Raw genomic sequence first — 25117 nt, 5'->3', positions numbered from 1 at the left:
AAGTTTGGCACTGGCCTTGAAGAGTGTCTAGTTGGAGACTAGAAATGAATACTTTCGTTAAGGGTAATCTGCATGGCATCTTCCATAGGGGCAATATGTTCAGCAATATAGCAGAGGATAGGGGACTTGTGGTATTCTCTTGGCATGAAGAGGGTATAGATAGAGGAGAGGGGCAAGAAACCAGGTGTGTAAAGGGTGGCAAACCTTGTTTGGGGTGTGTGTGTGTGTGTGTGTGTGTGTGTGACCAAACCAAGGGTCTATTTGGGCAACTAGAGTTGTGCTGGTCAAATGACCAGTTTATGAAACATGGAAAAACCAGGCCCAGGAACTTAGGCTTGATAGAGCAGGACTCTCTTAAGAGTCCCACCCTCCTTTTCTCCTAGAAAAGTTTAAATAGAAAGTACCCTCACAAAGAGACAACAAACACTGCGACTGAATATGTGTACCATCTAAATCAAATAAGGTCTCTTTCAGGCTTTTGAAATGCAAAATGCGGGCTTGCTTTCACATTTATTTATTTATTTATTCATTCCACAAAAGTTTAGGGAGGACCCACTAGAATTTTGTTAGGAACCAGGGGGTGTTGGGGAGGATGGGTACAGAGATGAATAAAACTGGGTCCCTATCCCCCAGGAGTTTACAGCTTTGTGGTGGAGACAAACGTGTATACACAAGTCCTCACAATAGGAGCTAAGAATGTAAACACCGGAGTTGGAGGGGTTGGGTTCAAGGAAATATTGCATGGGGGCGATTTGGAAAATTAGAAAGGTTCTTTAGACAACGTGGTTTTTAAATGAAGTTTAAAACTCAGATGGAGTTATATATATGTGTGTGTGTGTATGTGAATATATATATATATATATATATATATATATATATATATATATAAATAATTTTTTTTTTTTAAAGAGCCAGGGTCAAGGCTCTGGAAACCCATGCGATGGGGGATAATGTGGTAATGAACAGTGGTCTGATTTGGCTGGAGCACAGGGCTGCTTCTCGGGTGCAGTTGAGGGATTTAGCTGGGTGTATGCTAAATAACTGAGGCTGGGATCAGGTCAAAGGAAGCGGAAGACTTCAGTCTGCATCTCTGTGCTTTGACTTAAGCATCTTTGGGTCCCTTTAAAAAATTCTCCTCCTCTTTCCTAAAGAGAGTTCTAGCAGTTTCGGGTGGGGCCCATTTCCTAAAGTCAACGCAGAAGTTAAAGGTCTGCAAAGCTGTCCGTGGGTGATTTAAATCTCGCACCAGAAAAGGAAACGTGTGAGAGGCGGGGTGGGAGGAACGCACTTAACAACAACATCAACCCCCACACGACACCAGCCCCGGGCGGGACAGACCGCCAGCCAGACCCTAGAGCGGGACGCCGGCACCCTCCGGAGCTCGAAGCCCAGCACTGGCGGGCAACGGGGAGAGGAAGAGAGGGAGGGAGGGAGGGAGAGAGGAAGCGCGAGAGGGAGGGAGGAAGAAAGGGAGGGAGGGAGGCGGCGTCATGTGATCCGCTTCCCTGCTCCTTTAAGCGTCCACAGGCGGCGGAGCGGCCACAATCACAGCTCCGGGCATTGGGGGAGCCCGAGCCGGCTGCGCCTGGGGAATCCGTGCGGGCGCCTTGCGTCCCGGTCCCATCCTCGCCGCGCTCCCACACCCCTGAAGTTTTGCAGCGCCCAGAAAGGAGGCGAGGGAGGAGGGAGCGTGAGAGGAGAGAGGGCAAAAAGCACACCCTAAAACATTTCAAGGAGGAAAGAAAAAAGGGGGCGCAAAAATGGCTGGGGCAATTATAGAAAACATGAGCACCAAGAAGCTGTGCATTGTTGGTGGGATTCTGCTCGTGTTCCAAATCATCGCCTTTCTGGTGGGAGGCTTGATTGGTAAGTGCGAGAGCTGCAAACTTTTCCCCCTTTCTGTCTTTTCGGGCCCCTTCCCTCTTTGCCTCTCGGGCTACTTGTTACAGTATCACTGCCTTGCTTCTATGATCTAATTAGTCCGGCTATTGTGCTTAAGAAAGCAGAGCTCCATGGGGCTCCGTGGGGCACAATCCAGTCTAGTGGCTAAGAGAAAAGGAGGGGAAAAAGTTTTGGCCTAGTTTCAGTATCCACTTGAAAGGAAGGAGGGGGGTGGCGGGGGTGGGAATCTTAAGCATGGCGACGGATCGCGCGAGGAAGCGCTGGGTTGCAAAGTTGATTGCTGCTCCCCCCGCATTTTCCCGCGTTCCCCCCTTTTCCTCTCCGTTCCCTCCCAATCAGCTCCCGGAGGGCAACGTAATCGACTTTATTGGGAACAACAGAAGAGTCAGGGAATTGCGCCCGGCGCTAACCCGGGAGCCCGGCTACGGGGCTGTGATCATTGCCGGTATAAACGCATTTGGTCGTCTCGGCTAGGGGGTGAGAGTTTGCGTTTAGGGTCCCGACCTTCCCGCCGGCTGCTTCCTTGCCTTGCCGCACCCCCCACCCGCCCGTCGCGGCCGCGGACTGGTCTGAGAGGTGGGCCCGGAGGCGGGATGCGGTAGGGTGCGGTGGGAGAAAGTCCTTGGCTGGCGCTGCGGGTAGTTGGAGAGGCAGGAGGGGAAAAGCGTATGCGAAAGGTGTTGCTCTTGGCCCCCTGCCCTCTTGCGAGTCTCCCCTCCCCCACCTCTCAGAACCCCGGGAGTCGGTGATTCTGAAGCGCCCCCCTCCCCGGGTCGTCCCGGGGCGCCTAGCAGAGCGGCTCCCCGCAGGTGACAGCTCCCCGGCCCCCGGCGGCGACGGCGCCTCTCCCGGCGAGCACCTCCGGGACCTCTGGGAGCCAAACAGGCTTCCGGGTGAAAAAGATGGTCTCACGGATCTTCCACTCGTAAAAACTCCTGCTTGCTGTCTCTCCATCTCCATCCATCCTCTAGCCTGGCCGCACACTCGCGTTCCCTTACCCCTCGAGATTTAGGACATCCCGGCACAAACTTCAGCGCCAACTTCGCGACGGGCGCGGATGGGTGCTTTTGCTTTCTTCGCGGATCGGTGAAACTTTGCGGAGTGGAGAGTCCACGGAGGGGTTTTCTCTGCCTGTCCCTTTGCGAGAGTCCGCGCGGCGCGGGCGTGAGAGCTGCACAGGCTTGGGCACCTCGAGCCCTGTGTGTGGCGTGTCGTCTCCAGACTTGGGTTTGATGGGAACAAATTAAAGGGAGTCTGGTTCTGTAAATCACTGTTAACATCCAAGCTAATTGTTTTAAACAAAGGAGAGTGGGTGAAGCTTCACCGAGGCAGAAATTTCTGAAGGAGATCATGCCTTTCTCTCTGTGTATGTATCTACAAAGTAGAAAGGGGTTCAGAGTTTTCCATGCTCATATTCTCAATTTGGGCCACACAGCTTAATCTTTTATTCCTGGAACGCTCACCACTCAAACACATAAACACGCGCGCGCTCGCGCGCGCGCGCGCGCGCACACACACACACACACACACACAACGGGGTTTGGCTTTCCTGTTAGGAGCTCCTGTTTGGCTACGTGCAATCTCCATGTTTCCCTGTATTGGATTTTTCTAGGCTCCTAATACATTCTCTGCTGAGACCTGAAGGCAGCCTTCCCTGTGCCCTCACAGTGATTATGCAGCGGTTACAATTACACCTCTTGTCTCCCTCGATGAGCAGTTGCAGTTAGATGCCATTGGATCTTGTGTGATTTCAGTGGCAGACCATAATTAAAATTTCTTGCACCTTGTGCTTTCAGAATTAAATTGGCCTATTATCCCTGTCTGACCTTCATCCTCTTTGAGGTTTTGCACAAGCAGCGAACCATTACACATAGTTCCCTGGTGTTTGTTGGTGTGTGTTTCTTTTTCTTTTCCTAAGAAGCTGATCTCCTAGCCTTGAAGAGCCCATTATCCACTGTTGTAGGTTTCTTAGGGCACTTCTTGAACTAATATAATTTCTAGCATCTTGGTACTGTGGAAAAAGGTGCAAGAGCACTGGTGTGTAGCTGCTGGATATTAGAGTTGCCGTAGGATCACAGCAGTTGTATGTTCAAAGGGGGTTGTCTGGAGCAAGTGGTGCCAAAGGTTGTTTTTCCCAGAGATTTTTGTCTGGTAACGGTACGTGATAACCATCTCAAAAAGTTTGTGATATTTCCTATAACTAGATTCTTCTCAGTAGGTAAACTGCTTTAGTTCCAACTTCCTTGAAAAAAAAATCTACATGTAACACTTCTTGGGGGAAATTGTGTAAGTTGACTGCTTAGCTCCCTTCCTTCCCCAATCGCCAAGGCTGTGTCCCCCCACTCTGGCCACTTGCCAGAAGACTATAAAGATCAGATCCAGTTCACTTTAAACACTGAATAGTGACTTAGCCTTTATCTCAACCATTTAGAGGTGTTTTGTTTTTTGTTTGTTGTTTGTTTGATTTTTCTGTTAAATCTAGGAACTTGGGTACGGTACAAGACCCAAATATGGGGGGGAAATACCAACAAAAGGTAAGTGGGATGTTTTTCCACCAGACTTCCCTAAAATGAAAAGTAGGTGAAACTGAGCAAAGAGTGAAACTTCACGAAAGTATAGGAGTGGAATCAATAGTTGAAGAAGCAGTTTGTAGGCTGGAAAGTTGAAGTCAAGTTCAGAAACGTCCTCGTCCACTCTTTCCAGTGAGAAGAGAACACCTTTACTGCTCGATTCCCCTGATAAGTGTGAAGTCAGGTGTGGGGTTGGGAGCAATCAGGTGTCTTTTCAGTGCACCTGCAGAGGCTGAGTGAGAAAATGAAATCTTCGCTTTGAATTGGTCATAGTATGTTAGTTTTTTTTTTTTTTTTTTTTTTTTTTGGTACGCTTCTTTTTGATCTCAGTTATCCCCCACCCATTGAAGAAAACATGGCAACCTAGGAAGAGGAGAACCTGTAATGGCAAAGCTCCTGATTGTAAGAGTATAAGTAGCCCATACACATATATACAAAACACAGCTACCAACCACCCCTCCCAAACAATCATGACAAACCACGCACTCCAAATTGACCAGGCAATCAGTTAACCAACAAGTTTCATTTTCCTCATTGTAGAGTTTTAGATGATGATTAGACTGGTATTTGGTTGGAGCCTTCTAGAATTGATGGGGAAAATTTAAACATTAGATAAAAAGCAAATAGGAGGGATTGGTTTTTCATGTAGCCAGCTTAAATATTTCCCTATCATAGTGGCCTTCTTAGAACCAAGTTTTTTTTTCTTGTTTTCTGCTTGTTTTGGTTGTTAGTTTTTCTTGTGTCGATGTCTCTAGTCTGCAGACCTTTAATGATATTTTGTAAAAAGACTCTAGAAAGCAGTATCTTATATGGTAGAATTTGGGGTATTCAAAAATTCACTGAACTATGCCATGCCTCTGTAAAAACTTTGAACCATTATAAAATCATGCATCTGATTGTTTTCTTATGTGTTGAGAAGGGTTCTTAAGTGGCTGGCTTCTTTAGTATTTAGAATATATTTAAACATTTAAGAACCCTTAAAGGAAGAGAAAATATTTTAAAGATGTAGCCTAATCTTTATCCTCCTTAAAAAGAAGCCTGCAGAAAATGTAAAAAAATAATTTCCCTTTGACTTCATGTTTGGTAATTTAATTTAGGGAGCAGCAGCTACAGGGGTGGTAAAAGAGGGGCGGGGAAGGAGATCATGTGCCCTGAAACAAGAGTGCAACCTACTAAGAATCATGAACTTGAATCCCTGGTCCATTATGTGCAATTTGCTCAGCTTCAAATTAGTCATGTCTGGGGGATATAATGGTTGAAAAAGCAGGTCACTGTTCCCACCTGTTCTAAAACTGTGAAAAGTATGAAGATCAGAAGTGAATGAATAAAAAATGATTGCATTGTTTTAAGCATACCGTAAATGAGACTATCCCAAACTTAAAACTCTGAATAAATATCTTGAGAGAGGGTTGTGTTCTTTCAAAAGCTTACCATGAGTAACCTTCTTTGATTTTTAATGCTGAGAATATTTTATACACACACTCACACACACACATATAGAAACATATAAAATCAGTTTTCTCAATTTTTACATGGACTTATTTACTGCTTTTCAGTTATATAGTCCATATTATTGTGCTGTTATTATTTAAATGGGAACTACTGATAACCTTGATTGTGGTCCATTTATGTGAATTTTTGTTTCTGCTACTATTGTTTATTTGGAAGCTGCACGATTTTAAGAAATTAAGTAAAATTAGAATTATGCAGAGTATGTAAAGGTTTACTTCTCAGTACGTTAGATTTTAAGCTTATTGTGGTATATATTATATTTCAGCATGTATTGATAATGTAATGCCTGTAATCCTACAGTGTTTGGGTAGCTGGTGAGAATCTCAAAAGAACTAATTAGTTGGCTTTTGGTTGATATTATTCCACTCCCCCCCCCCCCCCGTATTTTATTCTCCTTTTGCAGAATTTCACACCTGACTAAACCATGTCATTTTTTTTCTCTTTGTTAAACAACTGGAGTATCTAACGTGGTTTGTAGGAATACTGTGCAATCTCAAAAATTCTTCTGTAAAAAGGTGGGAAATTTAGTGGAAATTACGTTATTGACTTAAAAAATTAATTACTTGGTTATTGCAACAAAATTATTCTTGTTGTAATAATTTCTAATCATGCTTTCAGCTAATCTTTCTGTACAGTCTGTCAAGCCTTCTATTGGAACTTTGCCTTTTCCTCATTCAAAGTGAGAATCATTTCCTTGAGATAATCATGTCATGTATGGCTTTGTAAGGTTTTTAGATCTTCTGCCTGTATTCAGATCTAGACTCTAAGCCTTTCCTAGCTAGTTGACATTTTGCAATAACTTGGCCTTTAAATTTTTTAAAAAATTCATATAGACTGAAGAAAGATTCTTACCTTATCTCCCTCGTAAAGGTGTTTCTATGGAGACTTAGAATTTGAGATTGTATGAATGTCCTTGGCTTAGAGCTCATATGTATTACCTACCTAGCATGCAGAATATTGATTAGAGCCTGCTGTGTGCCCAGGATAGGGTTGCAGTGCCAGCTGGGAGTTAGGAAAGAGGGGACTTGAAGCCTGAGTAACCTAGGAGAGCCAGAGGTTGAAAAGAGTGCTTCTTAATCCAAGTTCACCAGTAAAAGATTTCCTATGATGAAGTGTCTAGCATCAAGATAATTCTCACTTATTTACTGAGAACATGTGAAATGAGAAGCCCTGTTAATTATACTGTCAAATAATTGTATTAATATTTCATTTTGAAATAAATGTACTACTAAAATAATGTAGCAAATGTTTAGTATGTTAGTTAAATATGCCAGACCTTTCCCAATTTAATCCATGCCTTACCAGATTGGTAGCACTGTACCTGTTTTGCGTGTAAGTAAACTGAGATTACCCAGTGATTCAAGATTATCCAGCCAGTTAGGGTCAAAGTTCTGAGTGGACTCCAGTCCATCTGACATCAGAGCCACAGTCCTCAACCATCAGGTTATCCTGCCCCCATCTCCCAAAGCCTTGACTTTTAAGATTGAATAAATGTGGTTTAAATCCAGAAGGAGAGGATGAGTAACACTATAAATGGAGCTGCTTTCTCATTTTAATCATTAGGTAACCCATCAAATGGGAGGGAAAAAATCCAGTACGATGATAAATGGAGTTGAACTTTACATAACAGCAGTGCCTGGCCAAGGCACCTTTTGAGGACACCTTTTGAGAAGTCTGCATATGCCCATCTGACCAATTTCTTACAGGTTCAAACTCGTTCCTATAATGGTCTGAATCATTTAGTTGGCTGAGCAGCTAAGTTCATTATCCATAAAAGCATTTGAGTTCTACTTTAAGGAAGATTACTCGATTTTATTTTCTCAAGTTAGTGTTTTAACGTATTTTTGCAGTTACATACATCAGGACTTCTCCAAAGGAAGAAAAGGAATCAACCCCTTGGAGAGGCTTATAGAGGGTGTGGATTGGCAGGGTAGAGCAATGGAAAGAAGAAACTTTTACTTGAAGTTGACAATTCTCTTCTCCAAAGGAAATTTCTGTTTGTATACACACCCATACCTAATAATGAGAGCATCTCAAAGAAGAGACTTTCATGCTGATTCCACGAATAGGTACATTTTGTTCTGTGGAAAAAATGCTGATAGACTTTGTCTATTCAGGGATTGACAGCTCTCAATTTTGATAGAGACTCTTAAGAAATGATGGGAGACAGGGACCATCAAGACGTGGATTGATATGTCTGTTTCACTTATATCTTGTGTCTTCTCTGAGGGGTAGTAAGGGTGGCGTAATAGAATAGACAGATGTGCCCAATGTGGACATTTCTGAGAGAAGATTCTGAATGGGGAGGAGGATGGGGGTGAAGGGGAGCTTGAGGCATTGTTGATTTCAAACTTGATGATGAAATGTGTTGCAATTCCCATTTTCATAATAGGGCTAACTTAAAAGGATTGCTAAACACCAGAAAAGAGCAACTTGTGTTTTAGAATACAAAAATACTTAGGTTCAACTCTTTGCTTTTTACTACCACCTCTTCTCCCCTGCTTCTACCATGTTCCTCCTCTCATTAAATTTTATAGGGGAGCAAAAGCAATAATCAGATTGTCCTCAGACCAGTAGTGAGGGATTTGGTTAATTATGATTTGTTGCTTCGTGAGGATTTATTGAGTGGCTTTGGAAAGTATTTTACATGTACTGATTCAGAACTGTCTTAATGACCTAGAGAAGCAGGTGCCTTCTCCAGATCTCAGATGCATCAGATGCTTATTTAAGGAACTTTCCAGAGGGGACAGAGACAGTAGATGAGAGGGCAGGCGCTCAAGCCGCATGATCCTTGACCAAATTCTAAGTCATGTTCTTATGTCTAATGCCACTCTCCTGTTGTTCCCTCAGTTTCTATAGGAAACAAGGTGTTGAGTGTGATAAAATTGATTCTACACAGATTCTGTAAAAGATAGAAGCTTAGTCTTCTCCTTTTCTGTTTCTACCTCTTTCCCAAACCACATACTCCGATCACTGCATGGGTACTAATCATTGCCCTATTACTTCCTTAACAGATGATCCCAGTTTTGAATACAGCAGCTATTGTCCATGTTGACCAGTGCTTGCAGACCATGCCGGAGAGGGCCAGACCTGAGAAAATAACTCCCCGCTCCCTCCAAAAAGAAATTCTTGCACACAGCAAAGAGGAACTGAGCTGTCATTGAAAATGTGTCAAAACAACCAAACTTCTGAATGCCCTGAATGCCTTTTGAATTTAGCATACAGAATGGATCCTGCATATGCTATTGAATACAGGAGAGGGGAATGTGGGTGTGGGGAAGAAAGCCCCAAGAAAGAGAGCCCAAGAAAGCCCTCTATAGACCTAGGAGGCTATCTCTTTGGGACATAGTGTGTACTTGGACTTCTAAAACCTATACCATCTAAAACCGATACCATCCACTTCCTCCAAATTGAACTAGTATTTCCATCCCTGTGCTTTTTAAAATTCTGGGCCTTCAAGGGCAATTTTCTGCTCCCTCTTTTTCCTTCCTATTCCATTCTCTTAATATTTCCAGTAAAGAGGTGTTCTTTCTTCACTAGCCCCAAGGAATTATAGGGCCTTCTTAAATTCCTTAATTCCCTGGGTTAACTCAGAGGCTTGATCCACAAATAGACATTTCCAAGAGAGCAGAGGTAATTGAAAGAAGAGGCCAAGTTATGACATTTGTTTTGGCAAGGCGTTATGATTTTTCGTTAGAAAGAAAGTAATGTATCTGTAAATGATTGGCTCAGTTTTTTTGCAAAGCCCAGATTCATAAGGCCAACTAAGCTCATGAGACCGGGGGGCCCGTTAACTGCTCCCTTAGTCCTGGCTGAGCCCCTGCCAAAGAGAGAGCTCCTGATCTCAAGGCAGCATCACACGGTGTAGGGAGACCAGGCGTGGGCTCTGCAGACTGCCTGTGGTCTCAGTGATCTCAAGTCACAAGAGCTTCTTGGCTTCCCCGTCGACTGTGATGTGGGACAGAGCCCTCCTACATCATGGATGAGGACAGTGAGGGACCACCCTCTCCAAGACATGGGCACTCATTGGGCCGTCTCACTGAACCTGGCCCACCAATTATGAGATTTCCAGAGGACTTTACACTAAAGCCATCTGCTTAACACCATATCCATCTCTCCTACTTTTAAAAATTCTGCTCCTCTGTCTTTCTAGATCTGGGGCAACTTAACTCTGACATTGTTTATTTTCTGTTTTTTTTTTTTTTTAAAACTTTCTATTTATTTATTTGAGAGAGAGCAAGAGTGAGAATGAGAGAGCACAGAGGGAGAAGCAGACTCCCGACTGAGCAGGGAGCCTGGTATGGGGCTCAATCTCAAGACCCCAAGATAATGACCTGAGCTGGAGGGGGATGCTTAACAGACTGAGTCACCCAGGCATTTTCTATTCTTTGTCTTCCTTGAATTACTACCACTTTGTCAAATACCTCCAGATTCAGGAGGTGTGGGAATCATCCAAAATATATCTGATTTCGGTTTGAGAGTGCACAGAGAGATTTATCCTGCTTTCTAACATTAATTGCCATGTTATCGCCAAATGTCTCATAATGAGCCTTCCCCAAATGGTAGATGTTAATATTGTTAACAGTTTTTAGTAAATAAGAATGCAAGTCTAAATCATTGTCCTAAAGCATGCACAGTTCATACCCGGGAGAATTCCTCATGCTTATATTTGACATCTGTTCATTACTTTTGCTTTATACACAATTAAAAAAATATATTAAGTTATTTCTGTACTCAATATGGGGCTTAAACTCACAACCCTGAGGTCAAGAGTCACATGCTTCCCCCACCCCCAACCACTAAGGCAGCCAGGCACCCCTGCTTTATACACAATTTTAATGGAGCTTGGGTATGCCATTTTCTAAGTCTACAACAGTTGAGATGATCTGTTACCAAAATTCACTGGCAGTAGAGAGATGTTGGAGTATAGTAGGTAACATGAGGACAAAGGAAGAACGCCCAGGATTTTGGAGTCTCCCAGACAGAGGCGAGTCATTTCACATCTCAGTAAGCCCCACTTGGTGGCCTCCTTACATTATAGGCCAGTATGACAACTGTCTGCTCTAAAGCTATGGGTCTTCTCACTTGCCATGAGTGCCTTTGTATACTTAATATTCTTTAAGATTTTATTTATTGATTTTTGTGAGACAGCACAAGAGTGTGCACAAGTGGGGGAGAGGGGCAGAGGGAGAAGCAGACTCGCCCCTGAGCGGGGAGCCTGATGTGGGGCTCGATCCCAGGACTCTGGGGGCATGACCTGAGCCGAAGGCGGACGCTTAACTGACTGAACCACCCAGGTGCCCTGTATACTTAATATTTTTAGCAGTGGAATTACATACAGTGTTAAGCTCTTCTGTTTGGATTTCAGAGAACACCACAGCATTTTAAAACAACAACTAAATCCTCCTCGCTTACCTGCTGAGTGTGTGGTACATGTCCTTCCTCCTGCTTGAGAAGATGTAAATTTAAAACTTCAATAAAAACAAACAAACAAACAAACAAACAAAAAACCCCACAACTATGGTCCTTACTAATCCAACCAAATTACTATCCTTGTGTTTAGTTGGGACTTAATCAGTCTTAGGCTTCCTTGTCTAAAATTCTGTGACTAACTTTTCTGCTTTCAGGGAATGTCTGGTAGCAAGCATAATTCTGAAGTCATAGTGAGTCTGGGGGAAGTGACATGCCCTATATTTTTTTGGTCTGTTTTGCATACAAAAGAGACAACAAAATTGCTCATTCTTTATCTCTGCCACCTCTTTACTCTGAAGGTAATTGCAAGCAATGAATTCAAATTGCCAAAACAGAGCTTAAAATGTTGAGAGCTCCATGCCATTTTGACTGCCATGCATATTCTTGTAATTCCAGAGGTATAAGCATTATATTGTAAATTCTGCCTCCTCTGCCTTTTTGTTGAAAGTAAGCAGAGTCACAAAGCACTATTTTTTCTGCATCCTCTGATTTAGTGGGAATGAATAAGGACTTTTTTATTGAGGTCTAATTAACATATCACATTAGTTTCAGGTGTATAGCATAGTGATTTGATATTTGTATATCCTGTGAAATGATCACCACAATAGGTCTAGTTACCATCTGTCACCTTACAGAGTTACAAAGTAGTTTTTTTTTAATGAGGAGAATTTTTAAGATTTAGTCTTTCAACAGCTTTCAAATGTGCAATATAATATTATTGACTACAGTCACCGTGCTGTAAACTAATTATATCCCTAGGCATTATTTACTTTATAACTGGAAGTTTGTACGTCTTGACATCCTTTGCCAATTTTGCCTAACCCCAGACCGTGTTCCTCTCTGTTCACTACCAATCTGTTCTCTGTTTTGTTTTGTTTCTCTCTCTTAGTTTTGTTTTGTTTGTTCATTTATTTTTTTTTTTTAGATTTAGATATAAGTGAAATTGTATGGTACTTGTCTTTGATTTATTTCACTTAGTGTAATATATTCATGGTCCATCTTTGTTGCAAATGGTAAGACCTCACACTCTTATGGCTCAGTAGTATTCCATTGTATATATGCACCGTATACACATATACACCATCTTTTTTATCCACACATCTGTCATTGGACACTTAAGATATTTCCATAGCTTGTCTATTGTAAATAATGCTGCAGTGACCATGGGGATGCATATATATATATATTTTTTGAATTAGCATTTTCATTTTCTTTGGATAAATGCTCAAAAGTGGAATTGCTGAATCATATGGTCATTCTATTTTTAATATTCTGAGGAACGTTCATAGGCACTGTTTCCATAGTAGTTGCACTAACTTACATTCCAGCTGTACACCAGGGTTCCTCTTACTTCACATTTTTGCCAACACTTGTTATTTCTTGTCTTTTTGATACTAGCCATTCTAACAGGGGTGAGGTGACATCTCACTGTGGTGTTGATTTGCATTTCCATGGTGATTAGTAATGTTGAATATCTTTTCCTGTGTCTGTTAGCCATCTGTAGGTCTTCTTTGGAAAAATGTCTATTCAGATTCTCAGCCCATTTTTAAATTAGATTATTTGTTTTTGTTGTTGTTGTTAATGGGCTATGTGAGGTTTTTGTTTTGTTTGTTTGTTTAGCTTTCTAAAGTAGTCTCTGAACCCAACATGGGCTCAAACTCATGACTTTGAGATCAAGAGTTGCATGCTTTAATGCTCTGCTGACTGAGCCAGCCAGGCACGTGAAGTTCTTTATGTATTTTGAGTATTAGCCTCTTTTGGGCTATCTGTTTTGCAAATATTTTCTCCACTCAGTAGATTTTCTTTTCATTTTGTTGATGGTTTCACTTGTTGCACAGAAGCTTTTTAGTCTTATGTAGCCCTGCTTATTTATTTTTGCTTTTGTTGCCCTTGCCTTTGAAGTCAGATCCAAAAAATCTTCGCCAAGACCAATGTCAGGGAGTCCGTCAACTATGTTTTCTTCTTATGGTTTTAGGTCTTACATTCAAGTCTTTAATCCATTTTGAGTTCACTTTTGTGCATGGTGTAAGATAGTAATCTAATTTCGTTCTTTTGCATGTAGCTGTCCAGTTTTCCCATTTATTGAAGAGACTGTCCTTTCCCCATCATATATTCTTGTCTCAAATCTCGACTTTCAAGTCTCTGTTTAACATGCTTGTCTTTAGGTGATCACCGCCAAAACCTGGGTTCCAAATTTTATTAAATCCAGCCCTTTCTCAAGGCAAATCAAGTCCTTCTGAGGCCCTGTTCTTTTTATTCTGGGTTTTTATAGATTTTATCTGCTCTCATTTAGGTTGTAACTTGCCCTGAGAATGGAATGCCTTAAATGTGGAAAAGACACGTCCCCTCACATTCTTTCTTTTCTCTGTTCTGTTGAGCCAGTTCTGGCTTGTGTGAAATGGGCTCCAACTTGAGCCCCAGCATGCCTGGGTAAGGGAAGTTGTAGATAAGATTTTTACTGAGGCTGTGAAAAGACTGAACCATGGGTCCTGGCTGTCACGTATAGAACACACCCCTATAAGCTTAGAAAGGATCAGCTTCTTCAGAAATATAAGTGGGGGGTGGGGTGGGGCTCAGCTGAGACAGGAAACCCCGGGACCTTGGGCATCCTTTTAGTCACCCTTCCTCTTTATTTTACAAAGTTTGCAGGTCCCTGAGAGAACTGGTTTAAATCTCCAGCACCATTCTCTAAACAAACTGAAACAGAAAAGAGCTTTTCCACTATGAGAACGTGATATTTCTCGGTAACGGTTGATGAAAGAAATAGAGTAATTTGTAGACACAAGATTTTTAAACTAAAAACACTTAAGGTCACCTTCCAATTAGCATGTTTCTTTTTTTATAGGTATCAGAAGAATCTTCCCATTTTCCTCCTCCCTAAGTCACCCACCTGTTAAAAAAAAAAAAAAGCGGTGTGGGCGTAAAGAGAGAAAATAGAGTTTGGGAGAAGGATGAGCAATGCATTTGGGATTTGAACAAAATCAACATAAGCATATATTTGAGACGATAATATTTCTTTGTCAGGACTTGGGAGCTCCATCCGGGGAAGTCCTCTGTCTCATGTTAGAGTAAGTCTCCTGGCTGAGCAGAACTGCTGTAGTAATTTTGAAAACTGCCTTTGATGACTTGGGCTTCTTATGGGATTCCTGGGAAATAGTCACTCTATAAGGAAGGTGTTGGTTCAGGGTTTTCCTTATGATGTTTCTGTTTTTGGTGAATGTACTGATCCATCCCTTTTGAGTGATCAGATTTCTAACTGATGGCACGTCTTTTTATGGCTGAGCTATGGGTATGATCTGGTTTGTTAGCAGATTTGCTTTGTCACTTAGACAAGCCATTTCCATGCTGTGAGCCTCAGTTTCCACATCTAAAAATTTCTCCTGGGGCCCCTGGCTGGCTCCATTGGTAGAGCATGTAACTCTTGCTCTCAGGATTGTGAGTTCAAGCCCGAGACTGGGTGTAAAGTTTCTTTAAAATAAAACTTCCCCTTCATAGGGAGTTTGTAGGTTGTTTTTTTTTTTTTTTTAAGATTTTATGTATTTATATGGCAGACAGAGATCACAAGTAGGCAGAGAGGCAGGGAGAGAGAGAGAGAGAGAGAGAGAGAGAAGGAAGCAGGCTCCCTGCTAAGCAGAGAGCACGATGCAGGGCTCCATCCCAGGACTCTGGGATCATGACCCGAGCCGAAGGCAGAGGCTTTAACCCACTGCGCCACCCAGGCGCCCCTGTAGAGTTTAATGAACTTAACTTAGCTGTATCTGTGCATTAGATCCATCCATATATGTTAGCTATTTCCCTGATACAAGTTGTCGCTCATTAACTACTCAACGTTTATTCTTTCGTCCGCCTCTCTTTGTCTCTTTCTTTTCTCTCTCTTTCTCTCTTTTGAGTCATCCTCTGTTTGGTTAGGCTCATGGCAGAATATTTCTGCTTCTTAGTGTATATAAAATTAGAAACCCAGAAGCCCTGCTTGATAGCCTTCCATTAGGCACAATCCATGCTAGCCAGCAATTTAGGAAGCATGTCATTTACCCATTTGTTGAATTAGAGTGATTCACTTTTTGAGGCAGTTAGTGATAGTTTTCACCAAGGTTTAATTTGAATCCTAAATTTTGTCTTTTAAAATGCTGGGCCAGTTTTCACAGCTCTTTATAGCATGGATAAGCCCAGGTAGCGAGACTTTTAAATAGATACCACTCAATACGTGCACGAGGTATATTCGTTCCATCAGTGCTTGCTGCAAAATGAATCCCAGTTGTTCTGTTTTAAATTATAAAATTGAAGTCACCCATCCATTGGGAAATTTTTTGCTTCCAGATATAACGTAAATGACAAAGACCTTTGAAAGTCATACTTTTAGGAGAAAAGTGATGATCTTTTTCTTATAAAATATTAACTACTTCTGAGACATGAGCTACAATCATAATGCTATATTATAAAAATTATAAACAAAAAATAAAAATGAAAATACAATCTCTGTAAGACTGTAAGCTACGTGAGAGTAAGGAACGCTCTAATTTGCTTGTCTTTATCTTGAGTGCTTACCACAGTGCAGTGTAGCAGAGCTGCCCAGAAGTACTTAAAGAAGAAAGAATGAGACAGAGAGAGAAAGGAAGGACGAAGAGAGAAAGAAAGAGGAAGGAAGGAAGGAGCATTTTACGTTTGGTCTTATTACGGAGATAGCTAAAATGTTTCAACATTAAGATCTGCCCCAAAACTTGTGACATTGTATTCCAAGCTATTCTTCTATAGTTAAACGAGGAGGGGTTTCTTATTATTTGCTTGAATTTAAAATATTGTGCTACCTTCACTGTTTACATGCTTTGATATAGAGAAGTGTATAATTTTTGGATTTTGGGGAAGGGACTTTCTCCTGTTACATTTGGAGACTAAGGCCTAGAGGAGTCACAGCAAGGCAGTAAGATTGGAAGGAAGTGTCCTGACCACTAGTGGAGTGTTTCATTATCCATGCCTATGGTTACGCTGATTACTGTTAAGTCTGATCTACATATCTGGTCTTCACTTGGTCATAAGGGCAGAGAACTGACTGACTGCTTGGTTGATAAAGTTTGCTGGGAGGAAGGACCACACTGCTCTCTGTATTTTTCAAACTTTGAATAGTCCAATGAGAACGTTGAATGATAATGGCAATTTTGTGCTCTATTGTCTTTAAGAAGTCAATGTGTTTCTTCTGTTCCGTGAAGGCTGGTTTTAGGGGCTTCTTGAAGAAGACCACAGTTTCTTTAATTTTCTATAAGCTCTTGAAGATGGGAAATGCATCTTTCAGAGTTTCCCTCCTAAGAATGTCACTGACGCGCGCCTGCAGCTCTTCAAAGAGATGGGTGATCTATTTATGATGTCCGATTTCGTAACTGCCCTTGACAAGAAAGCCTAACACATTCAGATAACCACCTCTACATTCCATTGTGTTCAGCCTGCGGACTGGTGTGTGGGAATGAATTCCTGCACCTAGTCTTCCAGGTTCCTGAAGGGTATGGAAATGTGTGTGCTGTGCTCCGCGTGTGCCTGAGGGAGAAGAGCTTGGGCCTGTGGACTTTGGAGTGGAGCAGGTGGAGATGGGAGGAGAGGTTTAGGAAGCAGAGGTAAACTGGGAGGGTAGGGAGTGAAAGCCAAGGAGAGAGCTACTCGGAAGCTAGACCTGGATGTCTCTTAGCTAGAAGGGGCAGGGGAATGAGGGGAGAGGGGCGCAGAGCCAGCCTGAAGTAAGGAGACAAGGAGGCTCTGGTGTTGGGAGAATGTAGGGTCTTGAAAGAAAGGTGGCAGGGGTCCCTCCTCAGCTGGGTCATCATGTCATCCTGTACTCTCTCCCTCTAAAATAATGACACTTTTTTTTTGGTGTATGTGTGTGCTATGGTCCCACCCAGGACTCTAAAGACTGGGTAAAACCACCCTGGCCGTGGGACTTTGCTCTTCTAAATGTAAGCAGGAACTGTAGGGATAGAAGAACTGGAGGCACATCCTGGCCCTACCACTTGCTGGTTTTGTGACCCCAAGTAAATGACCTCATTTTAGGGCCTGAGTTTCCTTGTCTCTCAAATAGGTAAAATGGGAGCAGTAATGTTCATCTCATGACATTTCTATGAAGATTAAATGACACAAGTGAAGACATTAAATGAGAAGAGAATGTGTACAGTGCCTGGCAAATAAATAATAAGCACTTAGAATATGCGAGGTGCTGTTTTTTTGTTCGTGTTATTCTTTTAACCCAGGAGGGAGTTCCTGGGGCTAATTCACTTAGAGTCCTTTGGGGAAGCTCACCCAAATTTTTCGCCTGCTGTGAACCTGGCCATACTGGTTCAGAGAGATGTAGATGCTTCTAGAGTTAGGTCGAGGTTGCCTCGTATACATTTAAAATCTAGAGATTAGGATCAGACATTTTCATTCCCTACTAATTTTTATGTTTTTGAACAAAAATACAGTGATGTTAAAGGCATTAAAAACAAGGAAAAATCCTCCTGAGATCTACCATTTTAATACAAATCCATGTTAATTTTTTTCTTTCTCTTTGTGACTGAATATTTTTTTTTTAAGAAGATTTTATTTATTTATTTGATAGAGAGAGAGAGATCACAAATAGGCAGAGAGATAGGCAGAGAGAGAGGGGTAAGCAGGCTCCCCGCTGAGCAGAGAGCCCGATGCGGGGCTCGATCCCAGGACCCTAGGATCATGACCTGAGCCGAAGACAGAAGCTTTACCCCACTGAGCCACCCACGTGCCCTGAATATTTCTAATTTTATATAAAAAAGTGGAAAAGCCTAGTTAGCGGAGGCTGAAAGGTTTATTGTTGACGCCTTCACCAGTTGAATGTTTACTTTGGAAATCCAGCAGTCAGCTCCTCCTCTCCTCCTTCTAAACTTTCCTCAAATACTTAACTCAAGATTGCTTGTTGAACCATTGAACCATGGGAAATTCATTTTCAAAATCTGCTTAATTGCTGTGAGACTTTTAATTTGTTCTGGATGATGGTGCTAATGTCTGGGAACTGGGACGGAAGCCCTCCGAAGTTGTTAATTCAATCAGCCGCTGTGCCCTTGCCATGCCTAATGAAGGAGGGGGGGCACCCAGATCCTTCTCACAAAGAGGCTGGGTCCCTCCTGACCACCGCGTCAAAGATGAATAAGAGAGGCCCCACAGTTAGGTCGAACACTGGGGGCAAATTACCAGGGTGTCGGTCCACATTATCTAAAGCCCTGGGTTGTACTTCTCAAAATAATTATGAAGTAGATTTTACATCGGACCCCAGAGTTCGAAGGCATGGATGGGTTTTGTTCACACCTGCTATTCGGCAAGATTCTTTAATCATGGAGGTTCTGTGTTGGCTCCGTCTATAATCTGTAAGATCATAAACATCACCCCCAGACCATTGATATTCCTGTTAACCACTGAAGTTTTCCATGGCGAGACTGGTGAAAGCTTGCTCTGTCCTCATGATAAATTAGCTTGTTTATTCCTCTTCTGCTTATTTCTATCCTGCTGTTGATTAGTGTAATGAAGCAGAAGTCCATTGTGTATGTTCATTGGGTAGCGATCCTCTGGCACCAAAGGGGGTAATTGAGTAGAAAGGCAGAATGCTGTTGGTGCATGGGAGAAGTTAACACCACATGAGGTCACCAGGCTTCAAGCTTTAATCAATGTGGACACAATGCAATTGAGATTTTGAAAAGGGTTTGTTTATAGTGTGAGAGTAAGGGTCAGTAGTTAATTTGAAATGCTGTAGGTGTGTTTTCCTTGAACCAAGAAGGTACAGAGCATGTGTCATAGAAGATTGTAAATATCCTCAAGGGAGGGATGTAATTGGGGTAGAGGTTTAAAAAGAAGGGCATTTAAGAACTTCAGTGTACTTATTATTGACCCATCCATGCTTTATTTAAACTTTTACCATTCTTTAAAATGGGAAAGAGACTGTAGAAGAAACACTATGTAAGTCTGTAGTATAAAGGCACAGCACTACCAAGACACAATTTGTTTGTTTGTTTGTTTGTTTGTTTTTTAAAGGAGTGATTTCCTTTGGGAAGATATTTGGAGTTCTACTAAGATACTGCTCATCCTAGGACTGTGTGCTAATTCTAAAAGAACTCTCAGTCTCGGAAGCTTCTATCTTTAGAGATTTTTAATTGGCCATGGCTTGAATGAGAGAATATGAAAGCCATTAATCCATCTACTTGTTCAGACTGCTTTCCTTTTCCACTTCAGGCTCCCATCTATACCAGGTGTGACTGTCTGTTTTTTGAAATATCTTTGGCATTTCCCACCATTATTTAATACCTCAGTTTCAACAGCTAGAAACACTATATTTTTATGATCCTCCTGGTCAGTTTGAAAGTAAAGACAGCCTTGTCCTTTTGTTGCAGGAAGTTTTGCAGGCCAATGTCTGGCTCATAGAAATGACTACGGGAAAAGAATGTAGAGATGGTGGGAGAGCCAGAGGCTTGGCATGGACTCCTGGGGGCTTTGTTGAGTCTATGTTAAATTTAGGTGATGAATTCATACTCTTACTACCTCACATTTCTGTAGTGCTTTTATCCTTCAAAGCAATTTCTAGAAACCCTCTCATTTGGTGTTAGTAATAGCACTCTAAGATAGGTTCACCAAAGATATTCACGTTTCAACGTTATGGAAACTGAGAGGGAGAATAGCTGTGTTTGGGGTGGGTTTTGTTTGTGTAAGTTTGACTTGGTGAGATTTGTTTGGGTGGAATTACTCTGGGAATTTGAAGTTTTAATTGCTATATGATACAATGAAGACTGGGGAAAAAAAGCTTTTTTTTTTTTTTTTTAAATACAGAGAATGATTTGTCATAGAAGTCACTGTATGTTAACCAAACATTACTTTTTAAGCTGTCTTCAGGAAAAGTCAGTGCCATCAGGGGTCTATTTTCTTCACCTCTACCTGTTGTAACACTCATATATTCCCATAAACAATTGTTGAGTATGTAAGGAATATCTCTTTGAAGGATCAACAAATTTCAGCCTCCTGAGAGTATCCAGATGTTTTGATCTTTCTTTCCTCAGCAGAATCTGGGTCTTTAGAACCCTGTGGTAAATCTTAAGAAAGAGCTAGGGAGCACCTAGTTGAGAGTGAAACTAATTTAGTATGTTTAGCCAGTGAATGGGACTGTGGCTTGGTCACTTGCTGCATTAACACCCTGGTGTGCCTTCCTCTGTTATTTATGTCATGCCAGTATAGAGTCCTCAAAAGGCCTTTTTTTTTAAAATATTTTATTTATTTTATTTGACAGAGATTACAAGTAGGCAGAGAGGCAGGCAGAGAAAGAGAGGAGGAAGCAGGCTCCCTGCTGAGCAGAGAGCCCGATGTGGGGCTCGATCCCAGGACCCTGGGATCATGACCTGGGCCGAAGGCAGAGGCTTTAACCCACTGAGCCACCCAGGTACCCCAAAAGGCCATTTTTGATGTTGGTATGATATCCTATAGAATGGATGTACCATAATTAAGTTACCCAATTTCCTATAGCTGGACACTGTTGATATTTCCATTTTGGGGGTTGTATTTTCGCAATACTGGGGAAAACTTCCTTGTATTTAAATTCTTGTTCATGCCCTTAATCATTTCCTTAGGAACTTCATTCTGTGAATTTATATTAGGTCAAAAGTTATGTTCATGAGGCACCTGCGTGGCTGACTGAAGTGTCTTGACTCTTGATTTCAGCCTGGTCATGATCTCAGTGTTGTGAGATGGAACCCTGTGTGGTTGGCTCCATGCTCAGCAGGGAGTCACCTTCCCTCTCTCTTTCCCTGTTGCCTGGCGCCTCCCCCTGCTCTCACGCATGGGCACTCTCTCTCTCTCTAAAATAAATAAATAAAAATAAGAAGAAAAAGGCATGCTCATTTTTAAAGATTTTGATTGAGACTACCAAGTTGCCTTTCAGTTTATTAATAACCACCACAGAACCTATTGGTTAAGTCTGGAGCACCTGGGTGGCTCAGTGGGTTAAACCTCTGCCTTCCACGCAGGTCATGATCTCAGGGTCCTGGGATCGAGCCCCGCAGCGGGCTCTCTGCTCAGTGGGGAGCCTGCTTCCCCCTCTCTCTGCCTGCCTCTCTGCCTACTTGTGATCTCTCTCTCTCTCTGCCAAATAAATAAATAAATAAAATCTTAGAAAAAAAAGTCTGGACGTGTTCATCTTCCTGCCTCTCGGCCAGTCCTGGGCATTGTTTTTATTTTTAAAAGTTTTCTCCTGTGCCAAGAATATCTTCTGTTCATTTATATGTCTTTGATTACTAGTGAGGATAAATCTATTTTCCTTTCTGGCTATTTATATTCTTCTGCAACTTACTTGGTTTTTTCGTTCCCTTATTTCCATCCCTATAATACTAGTTCTTAGAGATTAGGGAAAGAGAGAAGACTTATTGGGGAGGATGATTCAGCCTAATTCTATTGATAGCAGGACCCCGAGTTGCCCTGTTGCATTAGTCCCTCTCCACTGTCCATCTGTGCGGTTGAAGAGACTCTATCTCCAGTGATAGGCATGTAACCAAGCCACAATGAACGCATTGCTCAAATTAGTCTACTCAGTGTGAATTCTGAGGCTTGTTGGAGGCCACCAGAAAGAAATGTCTTTTCTTTTTCTTGCTGAACTTGAACCCAGATAATATGAGCCTAGAACTGTGATATGAGCCTAGAACTTGAACCTAGATAATATGAGCCTTGAATTCACCCTCTAATGAAGTCTGAAAATGAAGCTAATAAAATATAAGGTAGAATTCAGTGACTATAGAGAAGTGAGATCTGTTCACATAATGTGATTTCTCAAAACAACTTCTATCTAAAGACTGTTCTGTCTCTGGACATTTTTCAGCTTCACCTTGTTAATTGATTGATTCATTTGATTTTTGCTAAAGCAAATTTAAGGAATATTTTCATTTTTCTTGCAACCAAAAGACCCCAAACTGATTCACTTACTACATCTTGGTTTAAGAATAGGTTGATGGAGATCATTGCTATATTGCAGAAGGTGTATTTGGAGAGTTTGCTCAGGTTTCATGGAATAAGTCTTCTGTAGCAATAAAAGATAAAATCAGGTATAGACCCAACCTCTGTGAGACGTATCTCCTCCAACTAGAGTAGTGGTTGAAATGATGGGTGTGTGTGTGTGTGTGTGTATTGTACCACTGTTGGAGCATCATGTAGCTGGTGAAGATCATTAGTGACAATTCCTGGAGCTTGACCAGGCTGCTTACTTTGAAGTGAAGCTCATTGCAACACATCCTCCTGCTGAGCTGGATGTCTGTGTGAAATGGATGGCAACAGGATGTCCCAGCAGCTAAAATGAGGTTCTTGAAGGCAGAGGAGAAGTTTTAATGACCGCCCAAGCAGAGCAGTATTTCTGGGGATGGTTGGGAAACTTGAGTAGATGTTATAATAACTTGACGTTTCTTTAGGACATCCTAGAGTCTGTGAAGCAGAACAAAGAATGAGGCAGCACATGTGACTATAATCCCTGAACTGGGTTAGTGATGGGCTACAGACGGAAGTGCACACGTGGTTCTTGCCTTGGACCAACTTAAATTTGATTGGAGAGACAGGATCAATAACATTAGACAGTTTGTCATTAAGGTCAACGTTGGGTGAAATAAAGTGCGTTCTGAGCATTTTTTAGATCAGATAAAAAGGTTTTTTTTTGTTTTTTGTTTTTGAAGAACTAGTTTGACCTGGGCCTTTAAAGCATGGAGTGGTCATTTGAAGCACAACTTGGTGTACATAATCTTTGACAAGACTCACCTCATTTAAGGCACTGAATTAAAAATGAGGTTAATAGAAAAAGCCATGAGCAGAATATCAAGAGATCTGACTCTAGCTCCCTTTGCCTCCCTAGACGTATCTTTCAATCCCCATGTTGCTTCTTGCTTTTATTATTTGCTAAGGGGACCTAGTAATGCTTTCCTTGGTAAATAAAAACAGAGGCATGTCTTTCTCAAAGCCAAATATGTTGGGCTTTCCATCCATTTCTTTTATTTTTATTAGAAAATCCTTAATAAATTTGTTTAGATGGTGATTAAGGTACATTTATTACTTTACTGAGTTCTGAGTAATGTAAAGAGGCACAAGACTTGCTCATCTGCTCATCTATGGTGTTAGGGAAAGAAAGCACTGGATATGAAATGAATGAATTTGGGAATTGACCACTTGCCGGCTATGAGATTAGGTTTGCTTTTAGTATCCCAATCATAACCTACCATAGAGCAATAGGATCTATGGTGATGATGTATAAGAAGATGGAGATAATGGTGTAGATGGCACTTACCTTTTGTAGTGCACTGAAGAAAAATCAGCACTGTTTTAGCTGAGTAGATAGGCAGGACATATTCAAGAATATTATTAAAGAAACAAAATATATTATAAAATGTTAGATAGTATTAAATGAACATTTACTGTGTGCCTGGCAATATGCTAAGTGTTTTATATACATTATCTCAACTGCTGAGTTGGTTGAGTTGGTAACGGAAACCTTTGTCTCACTTTTGTTTTTATGTTTAAAGGTCTTAGAGACAGGAGAATCCTTAATAAAGCAGTGATTTGGACTTCCTTAACTAGTTAATTGTATTTTTTTTTAAACCCTTTATTCTAAAAGCAATGCGTTTAGGGGACAAAACCTGGAGGTGGTTGTAAATTGACCAGAAGGTTTACAAATACCCATAAGGATGGGCATTATGTTGGACATTGTGGGCAAATCCATTCAGCCCAGGACCTTCGGTTGGTATTTTCCTTTGTGAACTCTTTTGCTGAATGTCCCATCATTCTTTGTTGAGATGAGGTCCTGTTCATCCTGTCTGCTTTCACGACATGAATGTTTTAGGAACTCTCCACAGACTGGCTGGATTGTGTCTCTGGGCTATGAACAGATTGTGTGGGTGATGAGACAAGTAGGAAAAGACTCAGCAGTCAACAAAGCGAGTGGAAAGCTCTTTCTCTGGCTTTCAGAATGGAGCTTAGACACAAAGGAAACTTCGTTAATCATGCCTCCTTTGTAATCAGAATGGAGGAGGCATTTTTTTCAGCCACTATTATTTTGTCCTCTGTCTCGTCTGAGTTAAACCAATTGTTAATGGCTAATTGAGGGGTTAAAAATTTCCCAGACATAGCCAGGCAAAATCAACTTCACTTGATAAAGGAGTGGGTTGGTTCTGATTGGAAAACCAAGTCAGGTGTTCTGTGGTGGTGGCACTGGTCTGGTAGGATATGCTTGTTCTGAGATCTACATGGTGGCAACTTTGTGCTTAGATGATAAAAATTTCAGGTGTGTGTGAGACATGGGGAAGAGATAGGTAAACATGGGGGCTCAGGTGAGCTTACTTCGATCACTTTATGGTACTAAGTTCCTAAAACTTCAACCTAAAACTAAGTTCCTAAAACAATCACTGAATGGAAAACTTCAAGTATCTCAATTACTGAGCAACCTTGGGCAACTTACTTGTTTAATCTTTCTGTAGTTGCTTTCTTAGAAATCAAAGGAGGATAGTAATCTTTGCTACCCATTTAACCAGCATTGTGTAAAATAATGAGACTGTAAATGCTTTGAGTGCCCTGGAGATGAAGAGATAGGGAAAATTCTCTTACATATTATTCATATTTAATATGGAAAGATGAATCAGTATAGTTTTTTTTTTTTTTGAAAACCTGTT

General features: G+C 41.6%; 1 protein-coding gene across 1 annotated transcript in view; it reads left to right on the top strand.

Moving 5' to 3' along the window:
- The first annotated feature begins 1497 nt into the window (after positions 1–1497).
- Positions 1498–25117, top strand: part of WLS (Wnt ligand secretion mediator) — a 102682-nt gene continuing 79062 nt past the window's right edge. Inside the window, exon 1 of the mRNA XM_059375083.1 lies at positions 1498–1866. Within this exon, the coding sequence (XP_059231066.1) occupies positions 1761–1866 (106 nt within the window). The 5' untranslated portion in view covers positions 1498–1760. The remainder of the gene's footprint in view (positions 1867–25117) is intronic.

Source organism: Mustela nigripes, chromosome 14 (assembly GCF_022355385.1).
Source record: "Mustela nigripes isolate SB6536 chromosome 14, MUSNIG.SB6536, whole genome shotgun sequence".
NCBI classification, from domain to species: domain Eukaryota; kingdom Metazoa; phylum Chordata; class Mammalia; order Carnivora; family Mustelidae; genus Mustela; species Mustela nigripes.
The sequence above is the reverse complement of the archived record's forward strand: the minus strand, read 5'-3'. Positions and strand labels throughout refer to the sequence as shown.